Raw genomic sequence first — 24207 nt, forward strand, 5'->3', positions numbered from 1 at the left:
GCTGATGTCAGCAGGCTGTACTAAAAAACATCATAAAACATCAAAGTTTTAGTATAGCCTTTGCTCTTAAGTGGGAGTTATGCTCTCTGAGTGCTCTTGTTGATACAGTCCTCCATGTATTCTCCCACTGTACATTATTAAACAAGGAAGACCAGAGGTGTTCAGAAGGAAAGGTCCTAAGTTATCTAATTAGATTCTTATTATGTATTTTTTTTTTCAACATTTCGTTTTCAATACATAGCTGAAAAATTGAACATCAGAGTTTCATAACATTATAAGAACACCTTTTTGGGATATCAGGCTCCTGGTCTAACGTAAAATCTGGCACTCGACGGTGACCAGAGGGGAAAGCGGGGAAATCGGGAATGTGAAGTCCAGTCCGCAGTTTGCGGCTCTCTCAGCGGTTCTCGGGTTTCAGCTCGGCGCGTGCTCTACGCCTCCTGCTTTGTGTTGTCAGGCAGAGAAAGACGCGCCATTCAGGGTGGCGTGTGTCCTCGTGTACGGTCGCAGAGTCGGCGCGGAGGACTGAATCACATCTAGTTAATTTACTCTCTCCTCTTAAATAGTCGACTAATATTTATAATTTCGTTACCATGTCGGTGGGAGTCGAGTCTGGATTCTCAAGCGAGGAGGTCTTAAACAGCCGCTTCCCCCTCCATCGGGCTTGCAGGGATGGAGACGTCGGTGCCTTGTGCTCCCTCCTTCAGTGCACATCAAACCCGGCCGACCTCACGGTGGAGGACACTTTCTACGGCTGGACGCCCATACACTGGGCTGCTCACTTCGGAAAGGTATCGCTTCTGTCCGCCCGGGTTTTAGTTAATGGATATTTTTTAGGCAAAATGTTATCCAGAAGGAGCGTCGTCGCTCTTCGACATCATGAGGCTCGTCTCGGCCATTTCCTGATGTTTCCATTAACTGTTAGCTGATGAGACGAAGAAGCAGCCGTCCCTGAGTGCAGGCAGACAATGGACTGTTGAAGTTAAAGCGATACTTATTAAAGCTAGTTTTCAATTAATTGTATTAGTATGCGCAAAATTGTAGGTACGTTTTACCTAGTACCTTGAACAGGAACCTTATTAATATTAACTAATGGCTTTAGGCGATAGGTTTAACACGGAATTCTAGCATTACAAGAGCCACAAATGTTAGCTAACGGGCAGTTAGTTAAATTGGATGTAGCCTCGCGGACTGTAGCAGGTTTGCAGCTAAAAAGGGTGGTTATTCAAAGTGCTTTCAAGCCAACCTCCGGCGCTAATGAGTCATTTTTAATGAAGCGTTTGAGTGTAAAAATACTCGTGGTAAGACTTGATAAACAAACTGCCCATTAGAAAAGAATAGGCCTCATGTTTGTACAGAGACTGGATTCATACCCCGAGGCAAAGCTTGGATAATTGTGCCTCGAAAACCCAGTCAGCCCACATAGGAGCGCTTCTTTTTTGCCCCTTTTCGGCTGCTGTAACACACTTACTTGTCTGTACCTGCCCTGTCTCAGAATGCAGGTAATGGACCTGTCTGACTGTATGTGCAATGCACTTGTATCTTCACAGCTCGATTGTGTGACGCGTCTGGTTCAGGTGGGCTGTGGTGTGAACGCGGTAACCTCCAGGTTTGCACAGACGCCCACTCACATTGCTGCTTTTGGGGGCCACCCTGAGTGTTTGTTATGGTTGCTTCAAGCTGGTGCAGATATTAACAAACAGGTACGATATCAGACCCACTCTCATCCCTTTTCACAGAGTTTCCTGAAGTGACATGTAGACTGCATTTGTTACAAAGTGGGACAAGAGGAAAACATAATAGAAAAAAGGGACAATGGTTTTTATGTGAAATGAAAAGGAAGCAGGGGAGAGGGTGAGTGAAAAGAGCAGAGGAGCGGGAGGGGTTGAGCTCAGATAATCCCATTGAAGAGGATAATTCTAATTTGGGGTCATGGCCCTGGCAGTGTTGCTGCTCACTCCTCCATTTGACCCACCAATGCCCTCATATTCCATTTTATTTTTTTATTTCTTCACCATATTTCCCGAAGCAGCCACTGTCAGACTGTTGAGTGCCTCACTCATCCCGCCTTTTCCTCTCCGTGGGATTTCATGCGCTGAGGCTATATTTTATGCTCCACTGCACTAATGAGAGGAATCAGATTAGTGGGGCACAGTGACATAACATATTGTCGTCATCAGGAACCACATTACTTTGCAACTCCCACTGAATCTGCTTAGCGTCTGTGGAAATAAACACAAGGGAAAGTTCTCAGATTTGCGGACCTTTTCCTCTTGAGTGTGTAGCATTTTATCTTTCCTGGGATTGGGCAGTAGAAAAGTGTGGTATTTGAGCGCAGCCTACGTTGCATTTTGGTTGGAGAAAGCTGCCTCACCCCCCCCTCCTCTTCCCTCGGCTGCACTCTTACTAATGTGCAACTGTAAATGTGTGTGGGTGGCAGTAATGTCTGGGTGAAAAGTTCAGGCTCTGCCCTGCAGAGTTACACCCTTTTATAATTTCCAGTATGTGCTTAGGATGTAGTAATATGTGATACATTTGATAAATACTTAATTGGTAATGTCTGTCTGATACATTCTATATATAACTGCAGTCTCTTGTCATCACTCAGGACTATGTGGGCGAGACGCCCATCCACAAGGCTGCTCGTGCGGGCAGCCTGGAGTGTATCAACACTCTCTTGATTCAGGGAGCAAAAGCTGAGTAAGTCCTGTGATCAGTCCTGTGTCATCATTTCTTTTCCTCTGTACTATCCAGCAACTTAGCTACACCTTTACAAGGGATCGCCACCAAACTCACATCAGTACAGTTGTTAAGTCTAAATGTTTTATTCAGTTTCTTCAAAGCTGCAAATATGTGATCTGCAAAATTAACAGTGCAGGTCTTAAACATAAATTTGTAGAAGGTGCAGAATGTAATTACTAAGATTAAAATTTTTGATATTATATTATTTTAGCTCCAGCCAAAAGGAATGCTGCTCTAGAAGTGGTTACTTTACTTTAAATCAGTTCAGGTTGTGTCTGTGTACAACTTTAAACAAGATTTGAGCAAAGGACTGAATTAGTTATTTAGCTCAACAAAATAAAATCTTTGTTTTATTGTTCATGGGTTCATTAAAAATGTACACCAGACAACGGTGTAGACATTTACATCCTTGAAAATGTTTTTAGAAGTTATAGAGATGCATTTTGTGAAACTGTAATAATATAGCAAAGTTAGCTTGCTTGACATGTTAAACATTAACAGAATTGGTGGCGCTTCCTTGAAAATGTGACACATTTTGTTAGTTCTTAAAAATTGTTGTTTTTCATTGCAACAATTCGCATTAAGTTGCTCTCTGTGTGTAACATTATCAGATAAGACATATTCCACAAGTGCCTGCTTGTGTACTTGAATAAGCAGACATGTATTACCTTTATAGTCTGCTACACTTTATGTGTGTTACAGTAAAAGTTGATTATTAACTCTGCACGGTGTCTTTCATCTAGATGGCTGACTTTTTCAATCCAGCACGATTATTACACAAACATGAGGGCAACTTAATGTAAAGGTTGATAAACTGTTTAATTAGTAGGCCATGTTGCATGATCTCTGTTAAATCTAGAGTGTGGTTTTCTTTGTTAACATTTGTTTTAAAGATTTGTGTCTTAAATACACAGCTTAACTGGGTGACCAAATGCACACTGCCTTTTTATCTGAATACCTCTTTACTGTCATTGTGGAAAGGCTGTAAGGTGTTGCATTGAATGAAAATGCATTGATTAGGTGGCCGTGTTTGGAAATGCAAAGTTTTTGCAAGATTGTTTTGGCTGCTCTCATGTCCACCTTTTTTAAGGATCATTAAATTTAACAATAATATCTGCATTGAGCAGATCTTGCACGATAAATTTAGCTTAGTAGCAGTATTTTAGGAGGTAGACATAATCTCCTCTTGTAGTAATGATCAGTCACACCTTTACAGTTGTTTTGCCAACATACCCATTTATAGAAAACATTGTTATCACTGTTGTTCGATCTGACGCATGAACAAAGAAGTGAGAGCCAAGACTCATTTTTCCTGTTTGTTAAATTTAGCTTCAAGACCGGCAGGACTTGAAATAACAACAGCTATATCGTTAGATCATAGCTGTTACTTTCCTAAAGGTCATGTGAATAAGCCTAATGAATTAGGCACCCAGTTTACATACTCACAGCTTACCTGTGTTATCCAGCTGTAATACAAACAAAACAAAAAAAAGCCTTGAGTTGCTTCTCACTAAAGTAGGTTACCAGGTTTGTAAGTAGCTTTTTAATGCACAAAGAAATTAGAAGTTGCTGCTTACTTTAGTCTTAGGAGTTTAGATGTTAGACTCAACATGTTTTATTTGTTTTTGTTTTTCAATTATGAAGTCTTGCAGCTTCATTTTCTGCAACATACTGTCTGCCTTTTCTTTGTGATCCCATTAGAGAACAGAAACCCCAAGCTACCAAGGAGTTTATATGTATGTTAATTTTTTTGTAGTCTAATAAATCTTTGTTCACCAAAAGCTCTCTGTAAAGAAGGTAAATCCCACCATGAAGCGGTAAAAGTGAGCTTTAGGTATAACCATGATAATACTGAACATAATCTGACAGCAGTGCTGACTTTGGGCCTTGTTTCAGTAAAGGAATGCAAACAGCGCTCACAAGCCTTTTCAAAAGGTTTTAGAGACACACACACACACACACACACACACCATGCATAATCTGTTCCTCATAGTTTCACAGAGTGCGTGTCCCAGAGCCATAAAAAACACTCGATAGAAATTAAAAACACTTCATTTTCTCCTTGTATAAACACCCTGGCTGCTACGGTTGCCGTGGCAAATTAAATCCACTGCTTTCACGCAGAGAAGCTCAGCAGTGGTTCACGCAGTGTGCATTTGGTTATCAGCTGATGAGTATTATATTTTTTGATGAAAATGATATGTGATTTTTTGTTTTGTTTTGTTTTGTTTTTCTCCCTGCAGATCACAGATATTTAGTTTAGTTTATTATCAAGTTTGTTCGTTTTTCATTTATTTAACTTATGACTCAGAAATATAGCAGGGGCGCAGCTGGGGGGAAGACTAAGGCACAGCAGGTGGGACTGGGGCTCATGACAAAATAACAAATTTCAGCATCAAAGGGCTTTCAAACATCTGCTAACAAAATATTCCAATGCTAACAAAGGTTGACAAAGAAAATAGTCTGCTATCATGTGCAGTAAATATTTGGTGGCAAGGCCGCAAATGAACCTTGACGTGATAATTATTCAGGCAATCAGTTGTTGGTAGCACTCATGGTGCATTATATCTGATGCATAAGAGAGAAAATATTTTGCTGGGAAAAGATTTTTGTGTATGCAGTTTATACTATAATAATACAACTCTGCAATACATAGTAGTCTACATCATATACTACTATATGAACTAAATTGTGTTCTTAGGCTTTTAGTTTTTATACCCTAATTTTTAGTTGTAATGTTTAATTCAAAATATGTGTAATATACTAAGTCTAAAATACTGTGTTGATAATCTTCTAATTTGAATCTGTTAGTCAGAACAAACAGCTCTAAATCCACTCATTTAGAGCTTTGGTAAAAAAAATTTATTATAAATGCTGTTATTAAAGTCAAAGTTTCTGTATTTTCTTTTTGGAAGTTAGCTTGAACATTGAGTCTACTCTTTGAGATCTATTACTTGAACATCCATCTCCATGTCACATTTCCTTCATGTCAGATTAAAGCTCCGTGATAGGCATCTAAACACTTCCTTTGCCCTCCGGTCCACTCACTGCATTATGGGAGCAAAGCTTCAATAACAAGCACGTTTTTACTGTGGAGTGTTTTGTACAGGATCTAAGGCAGTAAAATCGATTAAGTAGTGGATTATGAATGGTTTACTCTTAATGGAAACTCACATCAACATTACCATGGTTATAAAAGAAAAGCAATGCCTCCAAATATTTTCACAGAAGCCTTTGAGAGTACCTTTTTACAGCAAAGTGGCTAAATTATATTTCACGCAAACAGGATGTCCTTGTCACATTGATTATATGAACAGTGAATGAATGAATGGGTTTTATTTAGTCGCTTAAATCTACATTTTTCATTGAGGATTTTCCTCAGTGGGCTGTTCATCTTCTTGGCTTTGTTTTATGCTTGCTTTGTATTACATTCTCTTGAACACACTTGTCATCTGAGATTTTAAATGGGGAGAAGTAATTCATAAGTGATAAAACTGTAAGCTTTGACTATATGTCAGAGCATTTTGCAGCTGTGACTGTTTCTGCTTATCTTCACATTTTCCGTGTGGAAGAAAGAAGAGACACAAGAGTGTGATGTACTCATTTGATTCATTCGAAGGAAGTGCTCTTGAAAGCCTTGAATTATGTATGAAATACTTTCATTCCTTTGGCCGTCACCTACAGATGCTTTTATGCACCTTTTTTTTTTTTTTTTTTTTTTTAATGAGTGGGAACAACATTAAGTCCACCTAAACTTGAGGTTTGTGTTATTTTACTCAGTGGTGTCATGGTTGGATACAACTTGGGTCCTTCTTGAAGCATGCCTTGACGCTCAGCAGGCATTTTGGCAACACCTCTGTGCAAGCGTTTCTGCTTCAGTCTAAAAGATTGGGTTGACAGTCATAACTTTTACATAATTCCTTACTGGAACATAAAAACGATTAGATAAAACTCTTCAAAACTTTTCCCCAGTGTCACAGTTCATCATGGTTTTATTTGTAGCTCTGTCCCGAGTGCTGACAGGATCAACATCTTTGGCTGTTTGCACCAAGTCACTTGAACGAATGCCATCTTAAATCCTATTATAAATACACTACCAAGAAAAATGATAAGGACATCTATAAAGTACTCGTAGAACCACTCATAAAGTAGATATATGGTAACTAAATAAATCGGACCCAGCTTTATAAATACGAGCTTTACTTTACTTTTTGAAATCCAGTATTTAATTTGAATCATAAAACCAATGCTCTGATTTTGCTCTAGAACGCTAAAATAAACTTAGCACTAAAAAATATATAGACTTTTTAGGGGGTAGATTTCTAAGAAATTCTTTTTTGTCATGAGCCTCAAACTGTAAAGGTGGTCCAGTAGCAAACTAGCAGCAGGTAGGCCAGTGCTTAGAGGCTGCCAGTGATGAGCGTAGTGCAGGCATGCTTAGAGCAGCTGAGTGAGATGGGTTAGATTTGCATAACATCATGTACTGAACTGTCTAATGCTAACATCATCCTGTTGCAATGGTTATTCACTGTCATTTCACTGTACCAAATATTTTACGTTATACACAGAAATGTTTTCTTTTGTATGTCACAGTATTAACCCTATACAATATCATAGTCTGTTTTGACTTCTAATCTTTGTCACCTTTTCCTTTATGAAAGTGACAATAAGTTTACAAAAAAAGTTTTCTATACTGTTAACAGAAACAGAACCGTACATCTTAATGTTTTGCAGCCATTGAATTGGAAATGACTTGGTTTTTTCAAGTAATCCTAGAAAGGGGGAGAATAGACACTGCTGAGTCTGCCCCGTTCCCTGGGATAGCCGCACTGTTGTGGCATTGAGTGTTCTCACTATCGCTTCCTATCTACACACTGGCAAACTGTTGAGGTATTTCTTGCGGTGATTGGTTTTAATGCTAGGTTTTTTAATAAATCAAAACTAAAGTTTTAGACCTGCATGCTTTGCTTATTATCCATGATTGTTCCTGTATTTAGCCTCTTTTTTTAATTTTATGATTTGTCTTTATTTTGTGAACTAACCATAGGAGTCCTTTAAATGGACAGGGTTAATCACGTGAGTCCCATGTCAACATGTAGCATGATAATAGGCTGCCTCTGGAAGGTTAGACAATAGTTAGAGAAGATGCATATTGTGTGCTTAGGACCGAAAAGCAAAGCATACCAGGCATTTACAAAGAATTAACGCTTCCTTTTTTAAGTTGTTTTTTTGTTTTCGTTGTTGTTGTTGTTGTTTTTTCTTTTAAGCTATACACAGCTATCCATTTTGTTGGATTTGTAATTACCATAGATGTCAGGTCTCACTAAAGGAATAATGGTTTAAATTATTAGGGAAATAGAAAAGGGGCATATTGTTTCAGTTATGTGGAGGGCGATGTTCAAGCTGAGATTTGGTTTGGAAACAAGTCAATGCTGGAAATGAAGCCAGAGAGTCTAATAAAGAAATGAGAGAATTAATTTGCAGCAGACTTTATCTGAAAACTTGAAATTTGCACTTATAGTCGGGCATTTAAAATGCCTGGCACTCATGAGTGTCTAATGTTTAGCTTCCTCCTTAAGAGATCCACAACATATACACACACATAAAAAAAATCACTGCACCTATAACCTCCTATCTTTGACCAACCCCACAGCAGAGCTGCAGTAATCTGCGAGTGTCTCTGCAATCACTCATTTGACATTGGATATAAGATTTCAAAACGAGGAGCAACTTTAATATCTTAAGTGCTTGAAAAGGGAGAGGAAATCTCATTTGGGGATGGTTGAGGTGCAATTTCACCCTTGTCCAAAAAAAGGCGTAACCACTGAGTTCCACTAGACAAGAATTAGGGCAAGTACTTGTTGTGCTATTATCATACAATAAGTGGACCTTAATGATTAAGATTAGAAGATGTTAGATTTTTATCACAGTAACAGTATGTTATTCTGTGCCTATCTGGTCCACTGGTTTAGTTAGGGAACTGTGTTCAAAGAGAGACAAATTTTAACATTAAATTCTTATTTAGTATTATACATGAGAATTTCTATTCCTTAGAGTGAGACTGATCCATCTACCATTTAACATGTAAATGATATTCAGTTAAAATGTAACCTCTTGGATTAATCCTTTGGAAGCGTTAATTTTGAAGGGGACGGGTAATGTGCAACAAGTTTATTGTGTGATTTTTACTTGTTTGATTTTTTTTTTCTTAAATCTTCAATTCTTTATAAAATGTTTTTTCACATGCACTAGTTCTTGAAATGTTTATTTCTGCACAACTGTTTAGATAAAAAATGCAGAGAACGAGCAGTTTCTACACATCACGAATGACCAAACAGCAGCTGTGTGCTTTAAATCCTGCCTCTTTGTGTGGAAGCTAATATCACCTGGTTTTAATTTAACACTATAAACTCAAAGTTCAATGAAACAAAATTTATTATTTATTCCTAAAATTTCGGTAAATCATTTTAGTCATGCATGAAACGACGTGACGATTGCTTTCAACGTTTTTCCTGTCGTGTTGTTTAAAAAAAAAACAAAAAAAACAAAAAAAAAAACAGTCCAGAGTCAGATGTGGGCCAGCGCTCCCAGTTCTTTGACAAAGACTGAGCTGTTTGGTTAGAGAACTAATTTCACAGCATGATGACATTTAGGCCCCGAACAACGGCAGTATTGTTTTTGTAACTGGCTGAAACAGACAAAAGAAATTTCCATCATTAAGCTGCAAGAAATGTTTTGGTTGGTCGATTATTTTCTGTATTCTTAAGCAAAATAATCAAATTTTATATTAATAGCACCTTTTTTTAAATATAGTTTTTATTTTATTCCTGTGTAGTTTTTTCTCCTTGCTGTCCACATTTTACCTCCAGTTGAAATAGTTTCCACACTTTAATGCTGTTTGAAAACTGTAGATTTGTGAGGGGAGGGGACACAGTGCTGTTTGCTCATTCATTACTGCTCCCAGAAAGTTACTTTATCACTGCTGCAACTGGCTATGGTTAACACAGAGTGCACAGACTATTTAGAGTTATTTTATTATGTTTTTTTTTTTAAAAATTCTCTTGCTCATTTTTCTTGAAACAACATGAGGACAAGTTCACTTTAGCTTCACATTCTCAACAAAAGAAGAGTGGTGTTGCTTGGGTGCTGCAGTTCGACCTTGATTTGTTCTCGCCCTAATCGTTCACTCTTTGGAGTTTGTTTTGAAGATTGCATCATAGTCTTCACCATCTTCTGATTCTCTGACTCATCTCTGGGGATTTCGTCACTTTGCCAGTCTGTCATTTTCTTTGCTGGCTTTTCCACATGGACATTGACACAGAGAAGACAACATCACTGCGCTTTCGAAGCGGCTTTGCAGAAATCCTTGAACTTTATCGGCGTTGGAGACGTGAGATGACAACCGCTTCTCATCCTTCGCAGAATGCTCCTTGATGTAGCCCGTTTGACGCTGTCCACGGATGTGATCTCCTGTGGATGCAGCGGATCATTTCATACATGTTCAAGTGCATGTGCTCAGCTGTCTTAACCATGTCCGTTTGCAGCAGACGTGTTTCCTTAATTATGTGGAAACAAGTGAAATTTTTAAGTTTCACTCAAGGTGCAGATGATCCCAAAGGGATCAGTCGTCATCTGTCATGAAGATGACGAAGAGGATGTGAGAGAGGGTAGAGCAGCACAGGCTATTTCTATACATCTGTGTTTGTCTGTGTGTGCGAATATTTGCTTAATGAATGTGTGTGCGTGTGTTTATGTATTTATGTATGTATGTATGTGTGTGTGTGTGTGTGTGTGTGTGTGGGGGTGTGTGTGCCTGCGTGTGCGCGCTTGGGTTTGTCTCATTTTGTTTGTGTTTTTATTTGTGTAAATGGAGCATACAGTGAGTGTTTCTAACACTCCCTTTTCTGTTGTGCAGTATGAGGAATGCCAGTGGGCTGACTGCTGCTGACCTGGCCCACGCGCAGGGATTCCGGGAGTGCGCTGAAATACTCTCCAATGCCCAGAACTTCCAACAAAACATGGCTCAGTCTCATAACGGGGTTTTTCTGAATGGCATGAGCCAGAATGGGTGCCACACTTACCCCACCATCCAGGGACGCAGCTTCTTGAATGGTATGCCCAACAGAAAAAGGTCTTTCGAAGGCATGGAAGCAAACCCTGGAAAGAAGGCTAGAACTAACGGTAAGTTACTAAGCTGATCAGGTCTGTTCAGATACTTTTTTTTTCCCTCTTCTGTTACCTTTTAAAGGAAATTGAAACTTTCAAGACATTATTAAGACCCTCAGCCGTAAAAGGTTGATGGTATAGTGTCATGCACACCAAAGTTTGTGAATGCAATAACTCAAGAACGAGACAGTATAAGATTTTGAAATTGATGCCATCGAGTTCAAATCTCAGTGATTGATACCATCAGTGTATCTAGGAGATTAAGGGTGTAGGTCTCTGCAGGTATTTACTTTTTAAAAAATATTTTCTGAAGTCTTTCCTCCAAAGGGTCTTGTTAGACTTTATTCACATTTGATGTGAGTCACAGCAATAGTGTGACACAGTGACTCTTTTTATTGATTATAATTCATTTTCCTGATATTAATTGATTATGTTGAAACACAAAAGGATGTTGGGTACTCAACTTCTTTTTACAGTCAGCTGTTTAAGTTATTTCTAGCATGCATCATATCCCCATGAATGACAACAAAAAATAATTAAGTTTTGGTGAATTGGTGATCAGCAAATTGTCATCTACAAACTATTTTCTTCTTTTCATCACAAGACCAAGTCTCTGCATGTATTTTTAGGAAAAGATCTGGGTTAATTGTATCTTCTAAGCAAATCTTTCTTTAAATGGATGGAAGAAACATGTCCTGGCTCTCAGCTCACTGATTTTTCCTCCTGTCTTGGCTCTCAGGTTTTTGCGTGGAGCCCAAATTGCTTAACGGAAATGGGCCACTAGATGGAGCTGGAGATGCACAGATGGAGAGCATGAACATGGAGCTGGCAGCGACTGTAACCTCAGGTGGGCCAGGAAGCTTTGCATTTGGGATGAATGGGGTTGCACCATCACAAGGGCCGGGGCCCATGGATCAGGGGGGACCAGCCAAGTCGAGCCCCACAGCTAAAGAGCTGGAGGTCATCACTGTGGCGTCGATGCAGACCCCCTGTCGCTGCACCAACTCTTATGCCTACTTGTAAAGGGCTTGTGTGTGAAATGGCACACGCTAATGTTCCCATTTGTATGTTTGTTGTATGTTTCCTTTTGAGTAATGCACAGATATCAAAATACATTTGTTTTGATTTGGTGGAGAGCTTCCTTTGAAAGACATTTAGGTGCGTGCGTGCGTGCGTGTGTGTGTTGTATTTTCTACTTTTCCATGTACCTGATTATACTTTTAAGGAGAAAGGTATTAATATGTGTTTGTTATACAGATATGTAGTCAGTGCATACGTCCAATTATACTGACAGTTCTCGTGTAATGCTTACTTTTTATTAGGTTTTAAATAAAAGGATGATTTTGTTTTGCACAATTATACTACGTTGTTTGCATTAAAAGTGCAAATGTTTATATTGGCTTCATAAAAAATATTTAGCCACGTCTTATTATAACGCTTATAAACTTGTGCATTATTGTATAATAAGAAATAAGGAAAACTTCATTTGACACCTGATGTTGTGAACACCAACCTTCTGCTGCCAACACCAAAAAAAATAGTAATGTTCGAGTTTGTTTTTCTCCCAGTTTAATAAATCAGTAAATATTGTTGATTTAAAATAATATTTAATAGGTGACATTTATGTGAAATTGGTACCTAAGCACTTTTTAAAAAATACATAAAGAAAGTCTCTGGAAATTTCGCATTTTATATTGAAGAATGACTTTATGCCAAAGCATATCTGAACATGAATGTAGCTTTTAAAATTTATATAATTCACTGTGCAGCTTTCTTGGAGTTTCTAGATGCCCTTTAGTAACATTTACTGGTCCATGAGAGTAGAATTGGTTAACCCCTCTTTTTCACCTTTGTCATTGATTGGTCTGAAATATGATGAATGTTTACTGTGTGTGTGTGTGTTGGTGAACTTTTAAGGTAACTAGCAGCAAGGCTTGCATTTGCGTGTGTTACAGAAGAATACCCAGTGTGTTTTTTTTTAAATTAATATCAGGCCATATTGCAATCGGTTGTTATGTATAAAAAGTCCTGCTGAAAAAAAGTTTGCATGGTTTTTTACACTTTGCAAAAAGCCTTATTTGTTAAGCTGCATTAAGTAATCCAAACGGTAACTTAATGTACGCTGTGTTCAAATTTTATAGACGGGGGGGGAGATTCTTTCTGTATTTTGTAGTACTATTTCATGTTGAACGTGGTTTCTGTTTTTGTTTTACGTGGCAGAAGGTTTGAGTGTGTAGTCTGGGGCATCCAATGTTTTGAGTACTGAGCACATTTAGCTTTGTACTTTACTGCTTGACATCATTAAATGTGTATAAAGTTTATAAATGTGGCCTTTGTTTTCTTGGTGTATCCTCGTGCTCTTTTTTTCCTCCTGTCTCACAACATCTGTGTTTATTTTATTTTTTTTTAAAAATGCTTACATTTTTCAGATGATTGCAAATACAGTGCCTTTGACATTTTTTACAATTCTGCTTGTGATGTTGGGTCATGGAGCTTAAAAGACTTGTGATTTTTCTTGTGAAATGACACAGAACTAGGTCACGGTGGTACAACGCAAATTGTATGTCACAATTACTACAGATCAGGACGTGACCTATTTTAAAACAAGGTCAAAACTTTTGAGATTACATAAACCTGTGGAGTCTATTTCGCAATTTATTGATCTCTTTTTTTAAAATCCAAAGAGTTGGATACCACTTTGTGTGTTGAAAGCTGGCCATGTAATAGACATTATTTTTACGTGGCTGCTTACAGAATTGTAGTAAAAAGAATTTTAAATAGTTGTGCAAAACAAAATCGCCCCCTGCCTCGTTTGTTCTCTATTAGAGGCAGGAACATGATCAAAACAATTTGTTTGCCCTTTTGACTATTTGTTTCATTTACAGTGGCAGGTGAAAGACACTGTGAGGACTTTTTCTCAAACGGCCCAACAGCAGAAATCCTCCTTGACCACCACATCCACAGCGGCTCACCTGAGATCATTAACACTGGAGGCAGTCAGGTGGAGCACCTGAAGTCTGTGAAAGCGGAGCAGTTCTATGACCACACCCTCTTCAGCACCATGCTTCTTTACCATGGATCCTAAAATACAAAAGTGATCTTCCTGACACCTCTTCCTTTTTGCCTGAAACTCATTTAAGCCTAAACAAGCATTCATTCGCCTTAAAGCCACAGAGTGGTCACGTTCATTGAATTTCTTTGTTATTAACAGCAGAGCCACTGTTCTGGATGGGTCTGAAACTGCATTAATAAAGCAGCGTAAAAAGTGGATTTTTGTGTTGTTAAAGACAAAAAAAGTTAATGTTTAGTTCTTGTTGTGATTTATGCTACAAATAGCAGTTTTCTTTGAATACACTAAAGTAAGCATTTGAGATGAACCACTGCCAGTGCTGAAATTTTGTTTGTCTCAATATGTTAAAAAATGGAAACACATAAGATGTAATTCATTAAAAAAAGGTTTTCCAAAGTTTGATTTTTCTCTGTACATCTTGTTCTGCTTCCTGCCATAGATGGCTTATGAAATAATGTGTGTAGAGAATCATGGTATTCTATTTTCTTTTTCTATCCATTAGATATCTACATTAAAGTTATTGGTGTGCTTGCTTAATACAGAAAACTGCTTTAAAAGTTGCACTCACGTGCTGGCACAGCTGTCTCAGGGCCGACCTTCATCATAGCTGCGCAGCATAAACATCCCGTCATCGGGGCTACGTCACCGTGGCCACGCCCCGCGCCACCCTTAAGTCGAATGCGGTGGGGAGTTGATTCCAATCAAATAAAATATTGTATTAGATAAATCTATCGTGTTGAAAGAAAGTACAGCGTTTTTATAGAAACTACTTATGCTAACAACACAAAATGTCTACTGACATTTTCATGCTAGAAATTTCAAGTTTGCTTAGTAATCGCAGATGTCCCCCCCCCTTCCTTCTTGATGTGGTATCGTCCTGTGTAAATCTATGTACGCAAACCAGCGCGTCATATTAGCTTTATAGGACGACGGAAGAGTCGGGCTCCCTTCTGTAAGGTTTCTGTAACGTTCTCAAATTACATTAACTATAATACAGGCAAATAAGCTCCTGTCAACTATTTTGCCTTGTCTGTACGTATTCTTTAAGTTAAGCTATGTCAACCCCGGCCAGAAGAAGACTTATGAGAGATTTTAAACGGTGAGTTGGTGTACAGGAATTATGCCGACATCGTTAGCCGTTTTGACAATTCGCAGCTATCATTATGCTAGCTTGTGCTAGCCCGACATAGCTAATCACTGTTTTTTCAGGATATAATCAATTTAGGAGTTTCCTGTGTAAAAACAACCACAAGGCAACCGCTATAGATTATTGTATGCTTCTGCGAATGTGAATCATTTATGTGAATTTTTTTTTTTTCAAAGCACTTTGTCTTTCCGTGACGCTAACGGAGCTAGCTAATGCTAGCAGGTTGGTTGACTAAGGCTTCTGTCAACGTACAGCTCCTAGCTGACTCTTTAAACCTTTTAGCTTTGAATATGCGTGAGGAGTGGCCGGACGGACATTTTTCATGGTTTAAACATTTTTTTTTTCAACGCATTCAACCCCAGTACTCCACGAATGTATTCCTTCCGTTTATCTTATATTTCCGCTTGATAGTTGCGTTGTTGACCAGCGCAAACGGTTCGACATCCCTACGGTCGCAAACTTACAAAAGTTTGAGTTAATGAGGCCAAGAAGCTAAACAGAATAAAGTTAGATTGTTATGTAAATTTCCGAGTAGAAATCAATATGTCAAAGGTGAGAAACAACAGTAAAACAAAGCGAATGCCAGGCCGTGTATTGGCCTTCAGCTCCGTTTATAACCGTAATGTAACACTGCCCACGGAAAATGTTTCGGGGTTTGTTTCTTTGTAAGCGATTCTAACTATTTATCGTAGTGAGTTACTGGACCTCTTCGGGGTCCTTAAACGTGTTTTGATCTCACTGTAAATCGAGCCTGTGGTCTTTTGATTATGTCATATTTGAAGTATCAGGATTCAGGAATGTGAGCAGGTATTTGGGACGAATATAGTTTGGTGTAGCCCAAACCTATTACTGATGTGGCTTTTTAAATGTTTTCTTTTATTCATGTTAAGTTTAATCTTCAGTGAATTTTGCGGTGTTCTGGGTATTTTGTATTGTGTTTTGTATTTTTTTATCTTTATGTGGAGGGGCCAAGATTTAAGTTCCGAATAAACACAACACTTTGTGAAGGCAGGTGACTCAGTTATGTGGAGATAAGTGCCAATAAATGGGTAGTGATTGAGCATCTCACAGTAGAACAATTATATAATGTTTCTGAGGCTTCATTGCAAGTTAGGTAGTTATGCTAATTTTAAAATTCAACAGCTAACTTTGAGCAGGCACAATATAAGCATCTTTGTTGCTCATGATGTAACTAATTCTGTATTTAGTAAATAATAGTTCCTACCGTTTGTCATTAATGGCACTGACATATTGTGTTAGGAAAAGGAAACCATGGCAACAGCTGTGTTTCCAAGTATGGTATGTTTGTTTGACCTTATAAATGTGGGTGTGGTTAGACAATGAAAGGAGACATTTGATTGTGAAATACACCTTTCTGTGGACTCAGTGGAGAAATACAGTCTCTGGTCATTACATTTGAGGCCTTGAAACTTTGCTTCAGTGTATTTATTTACTCAACCTTTTGGGTATGCAGTCTACAAGAGGATCCTCCAGCTGGTGTCAGTGGTGCCCCTTCTGAAAACAACATCATGGTGTGGAATGCAGTCATTTTTGGGTAAGAATTAATTTGGTTCTGAAGTGTAGACCTTATTTTTGTTTCTGAACAAATGATAAAATATCGCTTTTCTCTAAATTCACAGCCCTGAAGGAACTCCCTTTGAGGATGGTAAGTACCCCATTGTATATAGAGATAGAGTTAAATGTAGTAACTTAATCAAAACTCTCCCTGAATAGCATTAATTGAAAGAGACCCCTCAAGTCACATCTCCAAAGTGTCCTCAGTTGGTCCAGAATCTCATATGTGTTCCTTTGTTTCAGGTACATTTAAACTCATCGTAGAATTCACAGAAGAATATCCCAACAAACCCCCTACAGTGCGATTTGTGTCAAAGATGTTTCATCCAAATGGTAAGAACATGATCACCTGCTGCCTCGTTACAGTGTTATTTGTGGTCTGTTAATAATTGTTTTTTCTCCACAGTCTACGCGGATGGCAGTATATGTTTAGACATCCTACAGAATCGTTGGAGCCCCACTTATGATGTGTCTTCTATTCTAACATCTATCCAGGTAAGAAGTGTCAATATTTAACAATAAAAGAAAAGATTTCATTATTATGGCATATTATTGTTAATTTGATTATGGAAACATTAAGTGCATTTCCAAATCATTGTGGCAATATTATAATATATAATAGAAATAATATGTATATATTTCTCTGAGAAATGAAAAGCTGCTACTGCAAATCCAGGCTCATCCACTGAGACTAAGTTTAATGTCAGTGTGTAGGACTGCAGCTGACCACACACTGATTGAATAATCTCCACTGATATCATATGAACTAAACAAATGTCCCAAAGTGTGAGCTTAAACATATCGGTAACATCTGAGAATTTCTGAATATTATTTTCTTATATAGCAACTCATTTATAATGTAGTGTTGATTCATTGAGTGCTATTAATACATGAAAATAATCAATATTCAAATGGTAGAAGATTAAAATTTATGATTGAATTCAAAAGATTAGATGTTAGTTTGGAAAAGTACAGTGGCAAACTGGAAAATTCTCAGTATTGTGCAATAGCTAAAGGGCATGACAGTTTTGTTTTTTGTTCCATCTTTTAGCAGTACTGAGTAGATGAATGAGTTGATTCAGGTTTGTTGTTTTCCATTTAAATATTCTTGCCTTCTGTAATAATCTTCTCTCCCCCTGCAGTCCCTGCTTGATGAGCCAAACCCCAACAGTCCGGCCAACAGCCAGGCAGCTCAGCTGTACCAGGAGAACAAACGGGAATATGAGAAACGCGTCTCTGCCATCGTAGAACAAAGCTGGCGAGACAGTTGACCTGATACTTGTGATTGCTTCTCTCCCTCCATTGTTAAGCTGTGTGTGCTGCAAGTTTTAGTGGAATACCTCTTAATTTTTTGACCCTCCCCTCTTTTAATTTTAAGCTTTTATGCACTTTACCCTCAACTTTCCATCATAAAACATCTTGTTCCTGCCCAACAAAGAGGGCCTTTTTTTTCTATTCTCACCCCCTTTTTAAGTTCATCAGGGGAAATGTGCTGAATCTTGCCTTGATGTAATATCATTATGGACTTGAGGGCCATTACTTAAAATCCTGGTGTGTTCCAACTTGCTCTAATAACTCCATGATTAATTATGTTTTGTGTCTCAAGAGGGTACATCGTTAAGTCGTGGGTCCTTTTCTGTTGTGAGCCTGATTTGTTGTCAGTTTATTTTCATAAGGCAGTTGGATACTGAGCAGCCTGAGTATCACAGACTACAACTAAATCACCTTTACACCATGTCCTTTGCTGTGTTGTGAACTGTTACATGCATGACGGAGTGTATTCACTTTCCCGTTCACTTATGTATATAAGAAACCTGCAACTGAAATTATGTACAGATTTTGCACTGGTTGTCCCCCATGTCACCTTTTCCAGTACTTGTAAATAAAAAAAGGCAAAGTCATCCTTATATGGATATGCATTTTCTTTCAAGTTGTTAGTGCACAAGTTATTTTACTTTCCAAGGTTTGAGCATAAATGCTGGTAGCAACAATGGCCACTTGCGTGGGGTACGTCGTAGCCTCTACGGAGATTCATAGTCAGGCTAGTCAGTCTAAATCAGGCCTTGTCTGGGAAAGTGGACCACAGTAAAGCTAAAGTTCTCATAAAATCTGTTTCTAGAGATGGTGATGCCAGAAAATCCACTATATATGGTCTTATTTTGAGATCTTTGTTAAAACAGCAAAATAAAATTATATATTCAATATAAGTTAAAATGCACTCTCAACTGAAAATTCTTTATGCAATACTGGAGAATCATTAGCTTTTACCTAAAACTCATTAAATACATCATTTTAAACATCTCATTTTATCATAAAAGTAGCATCCATGTTGCTCTTGTACAATGTTCTAGTGAAATGCAGTAAGTCGCAATTCAGTTGTAATTACAGATCAATGCTTACAGAAAACAATGCATCTGAAATCACCACACAGTGAACTTTGAGTGTTGACTATAAAGTAGTGTTGAACACAGAATTCATGTTTCTACTTTTTTATTTGAGTTTATATAGTTAAGCTTGTGATGTTGCATGCAAGACAAACACAAAGAAGGATGATGTGCAGGACAGCTTGTTACAAACATGCACATGGTTGTGTACTGTACTACAGCTACTGTTTGTAAACAACCAGGAGGTGGCATTCTCGTTTCTCAGGTACAGCTGTTACAAAAATAACTATTTACAACACCCCTCTCTTCGTGGATTTTTTTTTTTTTTTAGCAAACACTGTTAACTGTAAATGAAGACTAATATAGATAAAATTAAATTTTTCACACAGGAATGTTCATGGGGCCAGGTGAGCTACCTGTTGTAGGCTCTCTCCTTCTTAGCCCTTTCTAAGGCCTTGTCCATGGTCTTCTCGTTTTCGCCTCTACACTTCGGGCAGTACCACTTGCCTTTAGGCTTATGATGGAGCCCGACGCAGGAGAAATGAAACCACTCAATGGGACATTCGTCATTATCGCAGCCAATCATCTCGCCGTAAGACACCTGTTCGCACAGGCAATATGTTGGCTCATCCGGATCGATGGGCAGGTCTGGAGGAGACACTTCTCTCTCTGATTTTCCTTTTGACCTTTTCTTTTTCTTGGAAGATGTTTTGGCCTTCTTTTCCCGAGACACTCCCACTTCCTCAGCATGATCCAGACCCCCGTAGCTTTCCCGATTTTCTCCATTTTTCTGACGTCGTGAGCGTTTCCCTCCCGCCTTTTCTCCACCGCCTGAAGATGATGTGACCTCTTCGCGCTTCTTGTCGTGGTGACTGGGTTTGCCCACAGTAACTGTAGCTGATGTTGAGGACATCAAAGACGATGCAGTGGTTGTCATGGAGGTGGCCGGAGGAATGTGACTTTCTGGGATTTCTTGAGAGGAAAGGAGTAGTTCTGAATGCCAGTCTATTTGTCGCGTTCGGTTCTCAACTAGCTCCACCTGGAAAAAAGAAAGAACATTCATGTTTTGTTTTTTATTTTTTCCAAGTTCACCTAATTTATTTGACAATGTAGACTAAACCATCACACTTAAATAATCCTGAATACAAATCTATGTGAGAAACCCCAAACTACATCAGTATCTGCCATGTCTGTGCCCCGACAGAGCCAATCAACAGCTGAACCAGAACACAAATGAGCCATGTTGCTTGAACTTGCACGAATAAAAGCTTTTTAAAGGACTCTCATTAATCATTGTGAAGCCTAAATCCTTTTTGGTTTACGTTTTTGTGAAGAGACAATCTGTAGCTCCCTTGGATACACTGTACGTTTTAAAAAGCCAACTCTGATTAAGATTTGTTGAACATAAATTTTGCCTTCTTTGCTGAATTAACTAGAAAGAAGTTCATGCTTTCAGCAGTTTAGGCATAGTTGACGTCTAGGGGCTTACAAATGTTACTATAAACAGGTTTACAAAGGGTAAACCTGTGTTTGTAGAGGGAGGGATGCGTGCCAAATGGACTAAAAGGATTTTAGCAGCTGTGTATCTGGTTCCACTCCTGGTCGCCCAGTCCTTCCCTGCATGTCATTCCCTCTGTACCCCATTTCCTGTTTATCGCTACTGTGCTATCCATATAAAGGCAAGAGCCTGAAAATAGTTTTAAAAAATATATATAAATGTGAATGTTCATAGAGAAATTATTATCAAAGCTATCCACTGTAATTATGTATCACAAAAGGAACACAACCCAACTGAACTTTGACATACCAAACATGCCAAACAGGAAGGTCAAACATAGTGTTGTGTTTCTGGTAACTGCCTAGCTTGTATCTACAATAGAGTTATTTAATGTTTACTGCTGGAGTCTTGTAAATGTTTAGATTTTTTTCTTTCTTTCTACAACAGATTTCCAAAAAATGTAAACATAAAGCTCATTCAGTCCTGATACAAAAGACCTCTAAAAAGATCCATAAAACCCATTAGTCAGGGTAGGCGTTCTTGCACATATGTCACAGAAGAAGGGTAACGTAGCTTCATCAATACACACATTAAGACCCGAAAGCTACTTTTTTGTCCAGTTTTTCTTCGACGTACCATTTGACCAGCAATCTGGATCTTTTCATCTCCAAGCTCCTGACTGCGTATCAGTGCCCTCTGAATAGACAACTGAAGCTTGCGCCTCTGAAGGGAGTCAGATTCACGGCGATACCGCTCATAAGCATCATCAAGCTCCTTCAGAACATCTGACAAAAAAAAAAGAAGAAAAGAACAAATAAGAACAGAACAGAAATACACCACATGTTCAATTGTATACTTGTTGTTGGGTTTTGTTTTGTTTTTTAACCCTCATCAAAACAGACGGAGCAGCAGCATGACTACAGGTTGAAAAGTAAGAAAAATAAATCATTGCAATCTTTTGTATTACTTTGGATTTCTTGACAATATGTCAGGCAAAGTTAACACTCAAGCATTACTACTACATTACAGTTTTAATCAAAATCTTCTGGAAGCAAGTGTCACTAAAGTTTACTGTAACTAAATAAACACTGTATTTCGATCATGTATTATGTGGTTAAAAATGAGATTAAACTGATTGCCAAAGCTGATTAACATCTGGTGCAAATATTATAGTAATGTAATTATACATAGCAAGTACATGTTATTTTGTCATATGCACTACTATTTTGTAGTGCATATGGGACCATTTCTCTTTTGCTTAATCTCAGTCTTATGTTTTATTTTTTTATTTAATGTAATTTCTTAAATTACTTTATTTCATCACTGTTATAAATAAAACTTTGCACCACCTCACATAATAAGTCCTTGAGTATGGGACTGTAGTAAATACAATACTTTTATCCATCCATTCTCTTCTGCTTGTCCAATTCAGAATCACAGAGGTGCTGGAACTAGCCGTCATACGCTGAGAGGTGAGGGACACCACGGATAGGTCACCAGGGCTAACACAAGGAGCTCACAACACATCAAGCTAACATACTGTGAATTTACAATCACCAGTAAACCTAACCCTGTGTATGTTTTACCACCGAGGTAGGAAGCCAGAGTACTGGGAGGGAGGCCATTGGGAAGAACATGCCAACTCCACACAGAAAGGCCTCAGACTGGATTCAAACCAAGGACCTTCTTGTGAGGCAGTAGTGTTAACCTACTGTGCCACAGGATATTTTTATTTGTATTGTTTATGCAACTGTTGTAAACAGTGATTTCCCTTGTAGGATAAATCAAGTATCTATCATACAGTATTTAATTGCTGGTTGCAAGGTATATAATACAGCAACTGCTAATGTAGTACATACAATGGCGATTACACACTTGTATATACTACTGTGTGGCTGTAGGTTAACCATCCTATCCATTTGTTCACCTGTAAAATGCACACTTTAAATCACAAATCTTTCTGGGCTTTATTAAATGAGAGAGAGAGAGAGAGAGAGAGAGAGAGAGAGAGAGAGAGAGAGAGAGAGATAGAGAGAGATAGATAGATAGATAGATAGATAGATAGATAGATAGATAGATAGATAGATAATTTCACCATGAAACCTAAACAAATGTAAACATCAAAGAGTAATCTTTACCTTGATACTTGGCATCAATTTCCTTCATGAGGGACACGCTCCTTTGCAAGTCAAAAGGAAGGGACTCCACAAGGTCCAAATACTCCTCCACATAGTTCACAACAACGTGACCTGGGTCACCATTGGTCGGGTTCAGCATTGCGGATCCGTTTCCCCGCCGGCGCACTCCTACACCAACACCCGTTAACAACATTAGCTTTTTCATTGATGAATCTAATACTCAAGTTTGCAGGTAAATATTACTTCACTGCCTCAAACGTTTTTGATTGAAGCATCATAACGTGTGTTTTACAGCGTTTTCGTCGTGTTTACTAACACCTGTAATCATGAATCAGTTCTGGGCTGCAGACATACAGAAGAGAAGACAACTGATCTGCAGTCAGCCATACTGATAAAATTGCTACGTGTACTGCGAATGTGCCAACTGTTAGCTAACTCGAACTACCAATGCAGGATCTGCAAAGAAATACAAGACCCGGTGACTTCCGGTGGATAGCTGATAACTTGAAGCTGCTCGTATGGGGTGTCCTTACTGCAAGGTTTTCACAACTACAATGGAGCAGACAACTGTAATGCTAGCTAGCAGTGTTTCCCGGGGAACTGTAATCATTCTGGCTATGTGGAAGAATCACAGATGGATATGCTAACACAAAGCCTGCCACAAACAACAGGACACAAGTGAACTGCTGTGCTTGAATATTTCACCAAAAGCAGCAGCCGCCCTGTCGTGTCTAATGCTTGCCAAAGCTAACTACAGCAGCTATCCTGCCCTGCTGCTGCTGAGTCCATTTTAACGTCAAGTAACGATACCCAACTTTTCCCAGTTTGCAAGTTTATGAATCTCTTAGTCTGCACCACACACTTATGAAAATTGGATTTTCAAAATGTGGCGTTAAATGTGGAAGTCGCTGCTAAATGTTTTGGAAAGTTACATCTTAATGTGACAAACACAACGCTTTGAACAACGGTCACCGAAGTGAATACGTTTCACCTTCAACACATTAAGCACCCACTGAACATTTACGGACAATTCTAGCTAACACCACGTGGACAAACAGAATGGTCTTTTACTGCTTTGGCACTTTAAAGTGGTCTTATTTTAACGCGTTGGCTTCGGCGTGTCTGTTAGCTGGATTAGCCGGCTAGCTTATAACAATACTAAACGAAATTCAGCTCCAATCCTTACGGAAATACAGAGCAGATACCTCGCCACACTCATTTAGTTGCCATATAAGCGGAGGGTAAGTAAACTTACCTGTGAATACTCCGAGTTAACCTTACAGACTCTGTGATGCTGCTGTGGGTCTTGTTGCTAACGCTAGGTCGTGTGTGTGTAACTACGGTGGACTCGCAACAACGGCGCTAGCTGTCGGCTAATTCAGCTATGCGCATGCGCCGCATACTTTACACGAATCACACACGCCTCACTCTTCTGCTTTTAGGTTTACGATGCTGCAACCAACCAAAACAATCTTTGTTGTCCAGCA

At 38.6% G+C, this 24207-nt stretch overlaps 3 protein-coding genes across 3 annotated transcripts; 2 read left to right on the plus strand and 1 right to left on the minus strand.

The window, feature by feature from the left end:
• Window positions 1-456: 456 nt before the first annotated feature.
• On the plus strand, window positions 457-14378 carry ankrd10b (ankyrin repeat domain 10b). Its single transcript, XM_085135389.1, has 6 exons — window positions 457-791; window positions 1551-1703; window positions 2609-2700; window positions 10658-10923; window positions 11648-11755; window positions 13794-14378. Exons 1-6 carry the CDS (start codon window positions 594-596, stop codon window positions 13991-13993), a joined length of 1017 nt encoding a protein of 338 aa, XP_084991515.1. The 5' UTR covers window positions 457-593; the 3' UTR covers window positions 13994-14378.
• ing1 (inhibitor of growth family, member 1) lies at window positions 12878-24098 on the minus strand. Its single transcript, XM_085135390.1, has 4 exons — window positions 23976-24098; window positions 22721-22888; window positions 21219-21367; window positions 12878-20123 (listed from the first exon to the last, which is right to left on the minus strand). Exons 2-4 carry the CDS (start codon window positions 22857-22859, stop codon window positions 19497-19499), a joined length of 915 nt encoding a protein of 304 aa, XP_084991516.1. The 5' UTR covers window positions 22860-22888; window positions 23976-24098; the 3' UTR covers window positions 12878-19496.
• On the plus strand, window positions 14936-18601 carry ube2al (ubiquitin conjugating enzyme E2 A, like). Its single transcript, XM_085135391.1, has 6 exons — window positions 14936-15077; window positions 16600-16680; window positions 16766-16791; window positions 16944-17033; window positions 17107-17195; window positions 17843-18601. Exons 1-6 carry the CDS (start codon window positions 15034-15036, stop codon window positions 17969-17971), a joined length of 459 nt encoding a protein of 152 aa, XP_084991517.1. The 5' UTR covers window positions 14936-15033; the 3' UTR covers window positions 17972-18601.
• Window positions 24099-24207: the final 109 nt, after the last annotated feature.

This window comes from Neolamprologus multifasciatus, chromosome 16 (assembly GCF_963576455.1).
Source record: "Neolamprologus multifasciatus chromosome 16, fNeoMul1.2, whole genome shotgun sequence".
NCBI classification, from domain to species: domain Eukaryota; kingdom Metazoa; phylum Chordata; class Actinopteri; order Cichliformes; family Cichlidae; genus Neolamprologus; species Neolamprologus multifasciatus.